The following is a 14,798-nucleotide window of genomic DNA, read 5'->3' on the forward strand; positions in this document are numbered from 1 at the left end:
TTAGGAAACGGAATCTTATCTACAGTCAACTTCCTTTATTGCGGACACCCTCGGGACCGCGAGTTAGTGTCCTTAATAGCAAGAGTCCGCAATAGCGGGAATTTATTTCAGTCAAACGTCTGTAATTTGTTTTTGCTGGGGATTGAGCTGCTGGCCATATTATCGGGGCGTCCGTAATAGCGAGGTGTCCGCAAGGCGAGAGTTGACTGTACCGAGTTTACGAGCTGTTGTTCAGTGACTTTACGAAAATGCTAACTGGCCTTTGTTCGCATTTTTATCGAGGTAGTTGCTGTTCCGAAAACGAAAGGAATTAGTTTTCCAGTGTTGCGAAATTTTAAGCGAAAAACCATTAGATTTTCTGTAAGACTAAATCAGAATTTCTAAAGCAATAAATTAAAGGCCAGCTTCTGAACAGATGTCCACCGTAATGAACCATTGGGTGCAACTGAATTTCTCGGTAACTCATACAGGAGCTCGTTAATTTTAATATCAGGAAACCACAGAGCAAAGACAACATCGCTTGGCTTAGCAAAGACAGCGCCATCAGGAAGAAACAAAGGAGCAGAGGAACCGTAGATTGGAATATCACAGGCAGTAGAAATCAACGGTCCACCCAGCCCTAGCTTCGCGAGGTTTTGCGAGTCACGTATTTCTAGTTTTAATATATTGCGTGCCAAGTAGGAAATTCGAGAAACATCGATCCAACGAATTGTTTGGGGGCCTATTAAACATTGACGTGCCTTGAGGCATTATAGGAGCTTCGAGAAGCGCTGGGGATGTCAAATAAAGGATTGTATTGTATTGTGTTTTAAAGAGTCGTTTTTTTTTTTTATTTTTGTTTTAACTGATATTTCTTTTAAACAAACGGTATGAAATTGTCGAGTTTTTGTTTCAGGTAAAAAAGGTTTAAAGATGAGTATTAACGGACGTTTTGGCACTTTATAAAAAATAAATGTAAATAAGGCGTCGAAATTGTCGATTAAAGTCTATTTTGCGTACAGGGGTATTAATGTAGATTTCGTGTAAGTACTTCGCGGTTTTCAAAAGGGTTAATTATTACACCTGTATCGTAGGCCATTAAACAGTGATTGAATATTTGCTATAGTCCTCGAAAACTGTAGAAACAAAACGTTTTCTTTTTGCTTTATTAGTTTCTTATCGAAAATGAAATATGTAAAACCGTGAATTTACAATTTTCCTTTCTTTTTACGGAAAGCGTTTCTTAGCTTATCTGTGTTGACGGTATTTCATTGTGAAGTTCCTCAAATTCTGCCAACCAAACATATTTTGAAATTACATTATTTGATATTTATCTGAGAAAAATTCGGTCTTTTTTCTTGCATTTGGAATATTCGTATTCCTTTATGTTAGAAATGTCCTCAAAATTCTAACCTCGATGTTCGTTCTAACTACGCTCTATCGCCGAGAAATATTTCCCTCAGTTTACACGTAATTTAATATTTAACATTTCATCAGACTTTAATGGAGTGCGTTTCTAACTTTTGATTCAGTGAGTGAAATCCTATTCAAATGAAAGCTACAGCTACTGTAGTACTTTCCTGGGGTGCTGTTTATTATGCTGTACAAGGTGATTCTAGCTTTTGAGTCTGTGGATGAAACCTAAAAGTGTGACCTTCAAATGCAAGCTACTGAGCAGTACTTTCCTGTGGTGCTGTTTATTATGCTGTACAAGGTGGTTATAACTTTTGACTCTATGGATGAAATCGTAAAAGGGTGACTATTTAGATGAAAGCTATCAAGCCCCACTTCCTTTGTTTTGTTTTATTTTCCTTATTTTGAAAAATAGAAATTTCCTTTTGTTGTTGTTCCGTTTGCACGGACCCTCTCCACACTGACTGTTAAACAGCCGTCCTTCGCATGTTGCTTACTCGACTTTCGTCAAACGTAAAACATATAAAAATTACTCCATGACAACGATCTATTCAAATTTTGAATAATCCGCAACGTTTTATTTGCGTATTTGGTATTGTCGCGTTGTTATTGGCAGACAAGAACGACATCCTGCCAAGAAGTCTTCAATTATGTATGCGCAGTCAATTTACATTTTGCAGGTTCTTCCTCTCGAGCGAGCGAAATACATGCCGAGTTTATAATCGAACGGGCTTCTTTATTCTGTGAATATTCCATAAGAGTTGAAGTTAATTGCTCCAAACAACTTACGGTGTCATCTGCAAGGATTTGCCATGCAACTTGAAAGCAGTTTTGGAGGTTTAAAAGTGACTTTGGTACGTTTGTCGCCGATTTCGATCATCAACACAGACTTAGCATATCACCTCCGCCAAACTTATCAAGTAACCAAACTCTCTCTGTGATCTATTTAATTTGCAGTTGTTGAAGCTACTGCTGGTATATTCATTGGGGACAGAGGCGCTTTACCTACAAACGCCAAAAAGTAATGTATTTTACCACTAATTTTAAATTCTAGTTTGTTATTCTCACAAGACACCTGGTATCGCTTCATAATATCTAATTTTCTAGTGTGTTTGGTTCGAAGATTTTGGACCGTATAATAGTCGAATGGATGTCGTATATTTACTGAAATATTCCCATAGATTTCAAGCTTTTTTCTGGCAAATTTAAGGGCTGTATTGATCGCCTTAATAGGTAGCAGTTTTAAATTAAGTGCACTTGTATCCCGCACAACGGATTAAATGAGCCGGGATTCAGGCTCAAAAAACGGAATTCATGCATGCATAATCGAAACAAATTATTCGTAATATTGTAGACCTAAAGTGTAGTGTTATAGTTAAAAGCCCAGGAAAATGAAAGAAGCGAAGTTAGAAATTGTCACGAGGCGATAGTCTATTCATGCAGTGAAGTAAATTAAGATTGTTTTTAATTCAACACACTCACACAGAAGCATTTTATCACAACCAGTAATACCAGCAACGCTTTTAAAATTTTGCAAAATACTCAATACGAAAACTTTGCGAATTCACTGAAATATATTTACATATTATTTCTCTAAGATAGGTTATTTTGATCGAAGGCAGTTGCCCATATATTTACGTTAAATGAAAAGTGACTTGGCAACATTTAACACTAATTTGAACTTCCGATGGGAGAACAGAAAAATCCATTAAAGTCGAAAAAATCAAGCTAGCAGAAGTAGAAATTGAAGACGATATATTGCGTTAAAGTGTTGCCAAACGAGCTTTTCGTGAAATAACAAGGATTTCTGACGAAAACGAAAATATTTAGTAAACGGATATATCATTTTTCCTGTTTTGTCATAACATCCCATTGTAAAGTCCGTTATAAGTTGCATTGTGCTGCTTCTGATTGGTCAAAACAGAGGGCAGGTGATAAAGAACTCACATTATGCCCTGAAAGTCGTGCGTTTCAATGTTAACATTTCTTCTCTCGAGTTGACAAAACCATGGCTGCTAAGAATAAAAGTAAAAGAGATTAATCCTTGCACATGCGGTTGTTGAGTTTAAAGATTACCACAATCTCGCTTTTTCATCGTTTTGTGATTATGCCGGGTTCCAAATTTCTACAATTTCCATTACTTAGGTCTTTCGATAACTATACCTACGTGATAAATACGCTGGATATATTTACACGACCTCTGACGGAGCGAAACCATGTAAGGATTCAGTGCTAATCAAGAACGGTAGTTAACTCTCTGTTGAATTAATTGTCTTCTATTTTTGGAATTCAGTGTTGTTGTTCAAACTCAAGGTTTAACTCTTGAAAAGAGATACAACTTTCTCTTAACACAGACTAGAATGTTCAAAGAACCACCTTTCAAAACATAATAAACAGTACCAAATGAAAGTATTTCTCAATATCTTTGGGCTGCAGACTCGAACTTTTGAATCACCTTGTACATGCAGTATAATGATATAATGAACAGCACCACAGGAAAGTACTGCTCAGTAGCTTTCATTTGAATGGTCACACTTTAGGATTTCAGCCACAGCCTCAAAAGTTAGAATCACCTTGTAAAGCATAATAAACAGCACCACAGGAAAGTACTGCTCAGTAGCTTTCATTGGAATGGTCACACTTTAGGATTTCACCCGCGACTCAAAAGTTAGAATCACCTTGTACAGCATAATAAACAGCACCACAGGAAAGTACTGCTCAGTAGCTTTCATTGAATGGTCACACTTTAGGATTTCACCCGCGACTCAAAAGTTAGAATCACCTTGTACAGCATAATAAACAGCACCACTGGAAAGTACTGCTCAGTAGCTTTCATTTGAATAATCACACTTTAGGATTTCACCCGCGACTCAAAAGTTAGAATCACCTTGTACAGCATAATAAACAGCACCACAGGAAAGTACTGCTCAGTAGCTTTCCTTTGAATGGACACACTTGATGATTTCATTAGAAGCTTACACTTTATAGTTACAGCAACAAGATTTGCCTCAAAGTTGAAAACATGATAGTTCTAAGGATTTTCTTTCCTTGCAATTTTGCCATACACAGTGAGCTGATCAGTCGGAGGAAAGTAAATCGAAATATGTCGTACTGAATATTTTGAATAAAAAAGTCAGTGGAATTTGAGAGCGACAAAAATGCAAAGTGTAACGTTCAATTTGAACTATTTATGGCAAGGGAATTTGCATGAAGACCTGTTACACTTAATAGGTGCAGTAGTAATGGCTGTGTGACGATATCCACTGAACGTTTGTCATACTAAGGCCTTATGAAAGACAGATGCAAGGCTATCAAGGATTTTAGCAGGCTGTGTTTGGTAATGAACTCAGGTTCATAAAACTTGTGCTAACTAGTGATTGGTTCATTGCGTTAATTAACTGCGCGTTTATTGGCTACACGCGTACTAACGGGATTCATCTTTTCGTTTGGTTTTCAGACTGTGAGAAAAATGTCGAGTTAAAGGGAGATCAAGGAAACTTTACAAGCCCCGGCGGATTTGGAGGTTACCCTAATGATACTACTTGCAGGTAAAATGGAAACAAGTCATAAACGAGCTCAATTAGCTGAGTTTACGATTTTACGCCTTTACGATGCGAACTTTAATCTTTATTACACCAAACTGACCTTGTAAATTGGCTCAGTCAAAGACGAAGACGCCATTCTGAAATTTTTCTTATTTCTTTGTGATACACAGTTGGGTTATATACGCAGCTTTTAACGCCAGAATCGAGGTGACATTTCAAGACTTTGACTTGGAGTGGAGTAAGACGTGCTCGCCATATGATTCCGTCAAGATATCGGACAAATGTAATGGCTCGAATGCGTGGTCAGATAACCTGGGATCGGGCGATTTTGTCGATGGATACTGCGGTAATATGACAAAGTTTAACGTCACTTCACGCTGCAACAAGATGAGGATAGTTTTCAAGTCTGATGACTCTATAACGGGGAAAGGATTCAACGCTACATACAGAATTATTCGGGACTATAGTAAGTTATCCGTCTTTCCTTCCTTCCTTCCTTCCTTCCTTCCTTCCTTCCTTCCTTCCTTCCTTCCTTCCTTCCTTCCTTCCTTCCTTCCTTCCTTCCTTCCTTCCTTCCTTCCTTCCTTCCTTCCTTCCTTCCCGTTCCTTCCTTCCCTTTTCTTTCTTTCCTTCCTCTCTCTCTCTTCGTTCCCCCGCCACTGGATCACACTTTCTCTCATAACGATTTTACATTATCTTCCATTCTAGAGCGACCCGATATAAAGTCGTTTTGCGAAAACAGGACCAGTAACTGTTCCACGAAAAAAGTGGCCACAGAAACCAAGACTTTGCGGCTTGTGTGTGACGTGGATGCCCATCCCGAGGCAGAGGTGTTCTGGTATTACCTCGGCTCAAACTCATCCAATCCCGACGGACCACTCGACACGCGTGAAAACCGTATGCAGAACTTTCGTAATGGAACACTGGTGATACATAAGCTGAAGCGGAACGACACCGGTTTCTACAAGTGTTTTGCAAACAACTCTAAAGGATACGACTCCGCTGTGATGCATTTGCGCGTAAAAGGTAGTCAACACAGATCAATGTCCATACAGGACTCCATTACCTGCAGCACGCAACTCCTATAGACTCATGTAACGGCTTTTTCACAGACATATTTATTTTTCGATCGAAGTTCCCACAAATTCAGTCTCCCACGGAAACTGGAAATTCTACAAAGCTTTGTGACTTCAGGCGTAGCTCACAATGAATAGTTAGCTGTGTACGCAAAAGACTTCATATATGAATTGCATTTTAAAATCCAGAGCCGTCTGACAATTTGTTATTATTGTTTTAAATCCAAGTGTTGGTTTATAACAATAAGAAAAAAAATTACACTTTATTTCCGCTCTATTACAGTCATGATCATGTAGTCATCTAGGTTAAACAAATGGATAGCTTACATAACAAGACTAAATTAGGCGTATTTAGGCGTATGATTGTATTTTGATTTCAGAGTATTGCAAGTGCCCCAAAACAATCAATGCGAACTGGTACGATAATCCACCCTACATAAAACACAATGGAATGGGACAACCCTCGGGACTTTTCCCGTTGCTGCTTGGACGTATTATTAAGCATTGCTGTGGAAACTGCACGGGTGGGGATGGAGAGTCAGAGATCTCATACGACAATCGACGAGAGAACCTGGTAAAAAAATGTAAAGTAGCGTAAAGTGTATTTATATGAAGTGAAAAGAAATGAAGTGAAGTGAAGGAAAAGGAGAAGAAATGAAGTTGTTAGGGTGTCTTCTGACAGCATTTTTCTTTTCAATTACTTTATTTGTTTCTGATTTATACATAGTAATTCAACCATTATCAAATTTAACTGTAATCTTTAGGAAGACTTACTTGTTATCATAATTCAATGAATTACATCTTTCCAATTTTTCTCTGAACCTTGTTAATATTTTTTGGGCCATCCACTTGATTAGCCTTACAGCTATTTGGATTTTCCAAACTTCTTGCCAAATTGTTTAATGCAGCTTTTCTTTAATTTACATTTACCCTTTAGTAGAGATTATCGTTTAATTTGTTACATCCCGTTGTAAATAGTTTAATTCATTAATATCCTGTTATAAATAGGTAAAGGAAGTTAAATAAAGTTAAGTTAAGTTAAGTGCGGTACAGCGAAGGGAAACGAAGCGATGTGAGGCGATTTTAATTGCGATTGTATCTTGATCTTATACAAGGATTTCAGTTCAAGGCAAAGCAACATTTCGCCATGTTTAATAAATTTAGACCCTCAGTCCCCCTTTTACGAAAAATGAAAGCTGTTTGTCGTCCCTTTTGTCACTATTTCAGAGATAGTTGTTTAGTTTTACAGGCAGGTAAAGTTACCATTGTTTATGAAATGCCAAGTGATAGTGGAAATGTTATTAAAAAATTTTTTCATTCGCCACATAGGTAGAGATCACGATTTGTAAAAAGATCACAGTATTTTTTAATTTGTAATACACGTTTCGATGTGACTCACGGCTTCGTCAGTTACAAAAAGTTTTTGAAAAACAGTATGAATTTATAACATAATTAAATACAAAATACTTTTTGTGACTGACGAAGATGCGAGTCACATCGAAACATGTATTATAAATTAAACAATATCGTGATTTTTTTAAAAAAATCGCGATCCTTTTTTCTGCTTTCTTGACCACAGGTAGAGATAAAAGACAGCAAGAACCTCGATCAACCCGACACGATAACGTTCCCAATCAGTGGAAAGAAGGCAGACCGTGAATACCAGAACAGCCACAAGTTCATGCCGCTGATAAGCTCCCCAGGAGTGGCCTTTATTGTTGTTGATGATCCACCAGGAACGTCAGCTGAGGCTGTGTTCAATTCGGTTCTGTCCGGCTGGCCAGTGCTTGTTCTTACGCTGTTAATGGCTTTGCTATCTGGGATCATCATGTGGGGATTGGTGAGTCTTCTAAAGTAGACCCTAGCGTTGGGGTGGGGTAGGGGTGGGGGGTCAGGACATTACTTTTTTTACTAATACAACTTTTACTTTGTAAAACACTTACAAAAACTTACACAACTTAGCTTACATGATGTCCCTTATTGTACAATATATTTCTTACATTTACAATACTTACATATAATACTTACAATACAATATTTACATTTCGATGTAAGACTATGTTAATTAGAAACCATTTAGTTAGATTATTTACAATAAACTGGGTCAGAACATTTCGCCTCCCACATCATTTCTCTTCCGGTTTTCGTCCCTTCCGCAACTTTTTTCTCTTTTCCACCTCCTTACATTTTATCTTGGTTTCTTTTCCCCTTCCCCCCTCCCACCCAAGTTGGTTTGGAGTGGATAAGTGGCAAAGGACCGCGAACGAAAATGCTGTTGGTATACTCAGGATCTGTGAAAGATCTTATCAGCGAAAAATAAACATAGAAGTAAAGTAAGCAAGGCTGATACTAACACGACAGTGACATGATAAACCAAACCGAAAGTCAAAAATACAACCGTGGACAGCTGTCTGGAGCTGATTGGCTCTCGTCAGCACGGCGTAGCAGCAAGAAGAATGTTCAACCAACATGACAAACTTCTTTGTTATATGTTTTTGTTAGCTTTTTTGGCCTTAACCGTGCAAAAACTACAATAGATTTTGAAATGTGTCGGAGCAACTGACCAATCGAAGCGTTCCTGTTAAGATTTTCAACTGTAGTGTGAACGTTAAAACAAAGGATTGTGCACGGTCGCGGCCCTTCCAACATAAATTGCGGCTCCATTGTTTTCATGGCAAAGTTTCATAACCAGTCCCTCAATTAACTATGATGCACTTGGTCATGATGACTCCGTATGGGCCCAAATTCAAATGTTTACCATCGTAATTACCGAACCTCCCGTAATTACCGAACCTCCCGATATATAATTATATTAACGAATCTCCTGACCTAAAAACAAATCCCCCGCTACGATTTATCAAAATCCGTCGATGCAACAAAACCAACTCGTTCCCAAGCTTTCCCCTTTTAAATTGGCAGGACCTCCTCCCGATTTACAATGGAAAAGCCCTAGGAACAAGGTTGCCGTAACAAAACCTCCTGATGTCACCTGTTTAAGAGATTCTTATCAGTTTTTAAAAATCTTTTTAAGGACACTTGGTATAATCCTGATGAATTTCCGCGATCGTTTATCAAAGGCAGTGGGGAGGGATTCTGGTGGGCCTTTGTTACCATGACAACTGTTGGGTGAGTACCGTATGAAGTTATAAACCCAGTACCTTCTGATAATTTCAGTATATTGTTATTTTGTTCATTGTGTTAAAATATTTAGATAACAAATGACAGAAACTAAGACCTACTTTGTATGCATATTCTTAGTCTGATGATAGTATAGTTCGTACCGAAATATAACTTGTTTCCAACTTAGATATACTTAAATATAACTTGTTTCTAACTTAGTTTCCACCTATGGTCTTAAGTTGTTCGTTAACAACAAAGACCTACCTTGTATGCATATTCTTAGTCTAATGGTGGAATAGTTCTGTCATTTGTTGTCTAAACATTTCGGCACAATGAACATACTCGGAGTATCTTTCATTCTCTATGTATTAAGCTATGGAATAAACAATTCACCTCCAAAAGCAAATGTCCATGTAACCCAACAAGAGGCTGGTGTGTGTAGATAAACTTTGCCATTACGCTTATCATGCGGGAACAGGTTGCTTTTAAACTGTGAGTTGCAATCAAAAGTTTCATGAGCCAGGATTTAATTACTGCCGGAATAAGAACCATTCTGAAAATTCTTTGCTGTTTTTACTCTACAGTTACGGAGATCGCTCTCCTCGAGGATTCGTGGCCCGTATTTTTGCGATAGTCTGGGTTCTAATTGGCCTCGTTATCACGTCCATTTTCACTGGCGTCGTTACCACGTCCCTCACGGCCATAACACTGAGTACTGACGTCAAACTGTATGGCACTAAGGTGGGTACCAGTCTTACTCGTATTTGAATCTTCTTTCGAATACTGTTCGAACCCTGGTAAAGGGGGTTATATATGCCACAAAATGTTGCTGTGGTTTTGGTCAAAACCGTGATGAAGTTCTACGCTAAGTATTTAGGTAGAGCACCAAGGAGATGATCTCACATGAGTTTTCAAAGAACGAGCTGCTAATAGTTACTGTTTGAAAAACTTGAAAATTGTCCCGGATTTTTCAAGTTTCAATTTACTTCGATTGCCACGGTTAGCCTTTAAACAGCATCCCACTCTTTAAGCTCGAGTGTGGGCGTCCTACTTCAGAGCCTGTTTCATTTTATTTTCTTCGTTTTTGGTTTAGATTGCAGCTGTAGCAAATTCGACCGAGTACAGGTTGGGACTTAACAAGAATTCCAAAATAGATCGTAAGTATACTCGACATTCTTTCAGCCAGGGCCGTTTTTATTTGTACCAACAAGCCAGAATGGGATTGATCTTTTTTTATAATCCTCCGATTTCTAAAACACGCGCACGTGGTCACAACATGATTGCAAGTAAACAAATGCAAGTTAATTAGTTTACTCAATTTTATTACGCTGTAATATGATTGTAAAGACCTGAAAATGTGACTCTCTTTTCAAAGCCAACGGGATATATAGTCTGTTATTAATAATTAATTAATAATGCAATTCCAGGGATTTGATTGGCTTAGCAGCCATGGTAAATGAGCCATTGTTTCACTCACAGAAATCAGTTATAATTTACAATAATTCATTTTGTTTTCACCCAGCATACCCCGATCTTAAATCGATCGTAGCACCGCTGAAGGATCGCAAGTTCAAAGGCGTCCTGGTTGACACCTACGTCGCCGGTGAAATGGAGGAGTTCTCCAGTCCAGAACTGCGAGTGAATAAAATCATCGATCACAACTCGTACTACGGTGTGGTGTTTGGAGAGGGTCGCTTGGCAGGAAAAACCTTCCAAGACTGCTTTTTGGATTACGTGTTGGCAAACCAAGCTGATATTTTCGAAACTGTCAAAACGAACACCAAACCTATGGAAGTGAGTTTATTGCTGTTGTATTTGTCCTTGTAAACTAACTTCTGACTTTGCGCTAAGACCTTTGGGGAACCTGTGAATATTTTATCCCCAACATATCTTTGTTCCCACAATGTGGCTAACTTTCTCCACGTGAGGGTTCTGGGCTTGCTACTGATTGGGCTCGTGTTTTTGACGCTTTTTGTCGATCTTTTTAGGAGCCTAAAGAAAGCGCAGCTGTAGAACGCTCATCTGGTTTGTTCGACGCGGAATCTAGCCTGTTTCAAAACGCCATCTTCACTTGCATTGGCTTGCTGCTGTTTTTCACTGCTTGCGGCATTATCTGGGATTACGGATACATGAGGCATTGGAAGAAAAAGGCAGAGATGGGTAAGATGAAGGCCCCCACTATATTGATAACAGTTGTGTTTCTACCGTCAGACGCGTAGCCATATCAAAGCAATAGACCATATTCGTATTCTCGGTATTGAACTGGCTCGAGCTTGCAATGGAGGCTCTTGCAGGGGAATATATTAGAAACTATTTGCATGTGAAAAGATTTCCCCTCATAAGCCTCGTGTGCAAGCTAGTTCCAGGTCAATACCGAGAATACGCATACGGTCTATTGAGGTGGTTAATTAGCTTACTACCTGCGCATGCTAACTGCTTTCTCAAATCTGAAGATCCGGCAATAATTCGAGTATGTTTCTCTGCCGTCGTCCAGTTTCTTTAGGATAGGAAACTTTTGTTGGGCTAATTCTCTCGATCAAGTTGTGTTATTTAATTAGTAGACCTTCAACATTTTGAATACGAATGCTTGGTTTTATCAACAAAGTTGGTAATTAAGGTAATTTGGCCACCCTAAAGGGATTTGAGTACTGACGTTTCAAGCGTTCGCCCTTCGTCAGAGCGAATTAGCCCTTAGTCATTCGCTCTGACGATAAACCAAACATTCGTTTCTACTTGGTGTTTCATTCGTTTCTACTCCCCACCGGCGCAGCACCACAGATCCTTTAGGAATTAACCCCCTTAAACGTTTTGAATAACGTAGTAGACATTCATCATATACGCTGAACACTACTAATACTGTGGAGCACTCTTAACCTTGTTGATCAACAAGCATTCGCAATTAGCAGTAGTCAGTTCTATCCGTCAAAATGTAACCATGATGAATTTGCATTGATGTTACAGAGGAGCTTGAGCTGCTCGGAGGACCAGGCTATGAAATGGCCAAGAGGAACCTGGACATGATGGACTCGCTGATGCAAGAAGTACAAGAGTTTTACGAAAACTGGACGAGACGACTCGACGATATCACGCTAAAGCACGAAGAACAACAACGTTTACAAGCTAAAAATTCAAAGTAGAAATTTAACACGCGCACTTGGTAAACTGTAATTCGTTGTGCACGCCATGAGGTGAATTCCATCTCACTTGCACTGCAGGAAGCGAGCATTGACTACACGTTTTATTTGCTTCGCTGGTAGCCTTAACTTTAAGACTGATTTACATAGCTAACTGCTGGTAAAAGTAGTAAAGGTTCTCGCTACCGCAAGTCGATCTTAATTTGATGAATGTTCGGTGACTCATGTAGATGACTGGCCGTCGCTCGGAGTCTCATGTCGAGCAAAAATTACGTTATGTAACGAAAAGAGTTAAAATTGATCGCTTTCTGGTCTGTAAATATCAGTGAGTATTCAGTAACCATTATTGGAAACTGCCCTTCTCTTCGTTCAGTCAGTATCGTTTGACCTGAAGTCATGGTCGGAAAAGAGTCGGGATTGTTCGGTGCCGGCGACGTCGTCGGTGATGATCGTGGACTATGGCTTGTGATAGGCGGGCGACTGACTGTTTGCTAGCTATCGTAACTGCTTTTATAAGGGAGTTTTTGACGAGCTTATGAAACGAGCGCGTGTCACTAATGGGTCTGAGGGTACATTCAGCAACATTTTTTAAGGATTTAACTGTAAATAATGTTTTATATAAGTCATGCTCTTATAGCTAAGATGGAATAAGAGACTTCGGCTTGTTTACATGTACACATGCAACGAACACATGGCTTATGAGAAGGATGTTAATGCGTCCGATGAGCACAAGCAAGGTCGAGAGACGTAGCAGGCACAGTGCCGTTATGCTTTGATCGCCATAAGATGTCTAGATCCAATATGGCGGACACTGTTTGCTGTACTTGTGTTTGGCTTGTACTTGAGTTATTCTGGTTTACAATCAGAATGTTGATGGATCAACGACGTAAGCTTAAAGGCAAACGGCAGTTACAGAACACAAGAAAGATTTTCATTTTGTTGCGCTTGTGTCTATGACGACATCATGCTGTTTTCTGCGCATGTCTCTCAGTTGCTTATGCTTGTTTTGTACGTGTAAGCCTGGATTGAAGCTTTTTGTAGTTAACTATAAACTTTATACGATTGCATCTGAACATAAGCTATTGGGTTCATGCACCTTCATTACAGATTACGATTAAGATTTAAACAAGAAGTTATACAGTTAAAAAGAAGACTGCATGCCTGTCCATTCACATATTCAGTGTTAATCAACCATCTTGAATCGTATAAATGCGATAAACAACATGGTTTTTTCCTGTGACTTTGAATTTTAATTGTAGAAAGAAAAACGCCTTTTCAGTAAAACAAGGTCATTATGCAACCTATATATTTTGATATGTTGTTTAGTTGATCTGGTAGGGTCGGCTTCATGCAATTTTACAGCATCGTCACCTTTGCAACGTTCCACACTTCATCACAATAGATAGTGTAAAACATGCTTTTAGAAGCAAAATGCTTGATATAAAGAAAGCGTTATCCCATTCACAGCTGAACCTCTTGTTTAACGTTTGATATCGTTTTTTATTCATCACAATGCAATAATTTTAACTAACAAAAAATCCAAAAAACAAGAAAAGAAAATAACAGTCTCGGGGTGGTTGGAGAAGGAGTGGCGTGGGTTGGAGTGCAATTATATAAATGCAGCAGGATGATTGTCCGAAATCAAATGTGAACAAATCGCTAACGGATATTACAAGGGCGTGGCTCCAACCAGCTACTTTCACCATTTGATAGAGGCTCCAAGTCTTTCTGAGAAGAAGATTCTATCATTTGTCTAAAACTTTTGTAAGTAACTCTTAAATGTAAAAGAACTGAGTCCAGTAACGATTACATAGACGTGATGCTGGAATAACTTAATGATAACCGAGTGGTACCAACCAAAGAATTTAAGGGTTAAAAGGTTTGAAGATCACCCTCGTCACTTGTATTTTAATATATATTAAACTTACCACTGTCATTGTTTAAGAGACGCCTCCCTTCCTAATCCGAGTTAAGAACCTTCAATTTTCGTTTTCACATATAATATTAGCCATAGCCATATACATTTTTATTATTATTTATGATAATTCATGTTTACTTTGTTCATGAACCTTTACTTTTCCAAGAACCGTTTTAGGAAATGAATAGCTTATTCTGTGTGAATCCAATTTCCTATTGTAACCAGTGGTTGCCAAGTAACTTGATACTTTGTTTGCATGAATATCCTTTTATACTTTATTTATTGATTTATTTAATTTAGAGCTGTTTTCAATTGAGTGTCGTAAAACCAAGCCAAAGTCATGATTATTCTAACCAATCACAACAGACGTAAACCATACAATAAACCAATCAGAACTCGAAGCAAATACACGATAACCAGCGAGGGCAAACGCGGGAAAAGGACTTGTGACCAAGTCACGATTCGTTTTGCTTTTGCTTCTCATTGGCTAAGAAGCGAACACGCGTTACGTTCGATACTCAATTGAAACCGCTGTATGAGGGAATAGAAAGTCACCATTTGTATAGTGTAGTTAAGACAAAACAAGTTCTGTAAATAAATATGTTCACTAACG

At 38.6% G+C, this 14,798-nt stretch overlaps 1 protein-coding gene across 1 annotated transcript; it reads left to right on the top strand.

Moving 5' to 3' along the window:
• The first annotated feature begins 2,047 nt into the window (after positions 1–2,047).
• LOC146481779 (uncharacterized) lies at positions 2,048–13,571 on the top strand. Its single transcript, XM_085107870.1, has 13 exons — positions 2,048–2,246; positions 2,350–2,413; positions 4,850–4,940; positions 5,108–5,403; positions 5,646–5,963; positions 6,394–6,587; positions 7,593–7,853; positions 9,045–9,139; positions 9,718–9,874; positions 10,227–10,290; positions 10,656–10,927; positions 11,122–11,293; positions 12,095–13,571. The coding sequence occupies exons 1-13, from the start codon at positions 2,205–2,207 to the stop codon at positions 12,268–12,270; spliced, it is 2,202 nt and encodes a 733-aa protein (XP_084963996.1). The 5' UTR covers positions 2,048–2,204; the 3' UTR covers positions 12,271–13,571.
• Positions 13,572–14,798: the final 1,227 nt, after the last annotated feature.

The sequence above is a fragment of the Pavona decussata genome, unplaced genomic scaffold (genome assembly GCF_977016875.1).
Source record: "Pavona decussata unplaced genomic scaffold, jaPavDecu1.1 SCAFFOLD_48, whole genome shotgun sequence".
Taxonomy (NCBI): domain Eukaryota; kingdom Metazoa; phylum Cnidaria; class Anthozoa; order Scleractinia; family Agariciidae; genus Pavona; species Pavona decussata.

Coding starts and splice junctions, on each gene's coding strand:
- LOC146481779 (XM_085107870.1), top strand. CDS start 2,205: ATGCAACTTGAAAGCAGTTTTGGAGGTTTAAAAGTGACTTTG. Junction 10,291..10,655: donor CAAGAATTCCAAAATAGATC/GTAAGTATACTC, acceptor GTTTTCACCCAG/CATACCCCGATCTTAAATCG. Junction 10,928..11,121: donor CGAACACCAAACCTATGGAA/GTGAGTTTATTG, acceptor CGATCTTTTTAG/GAGCCTAAAGAAAGCGCAGC.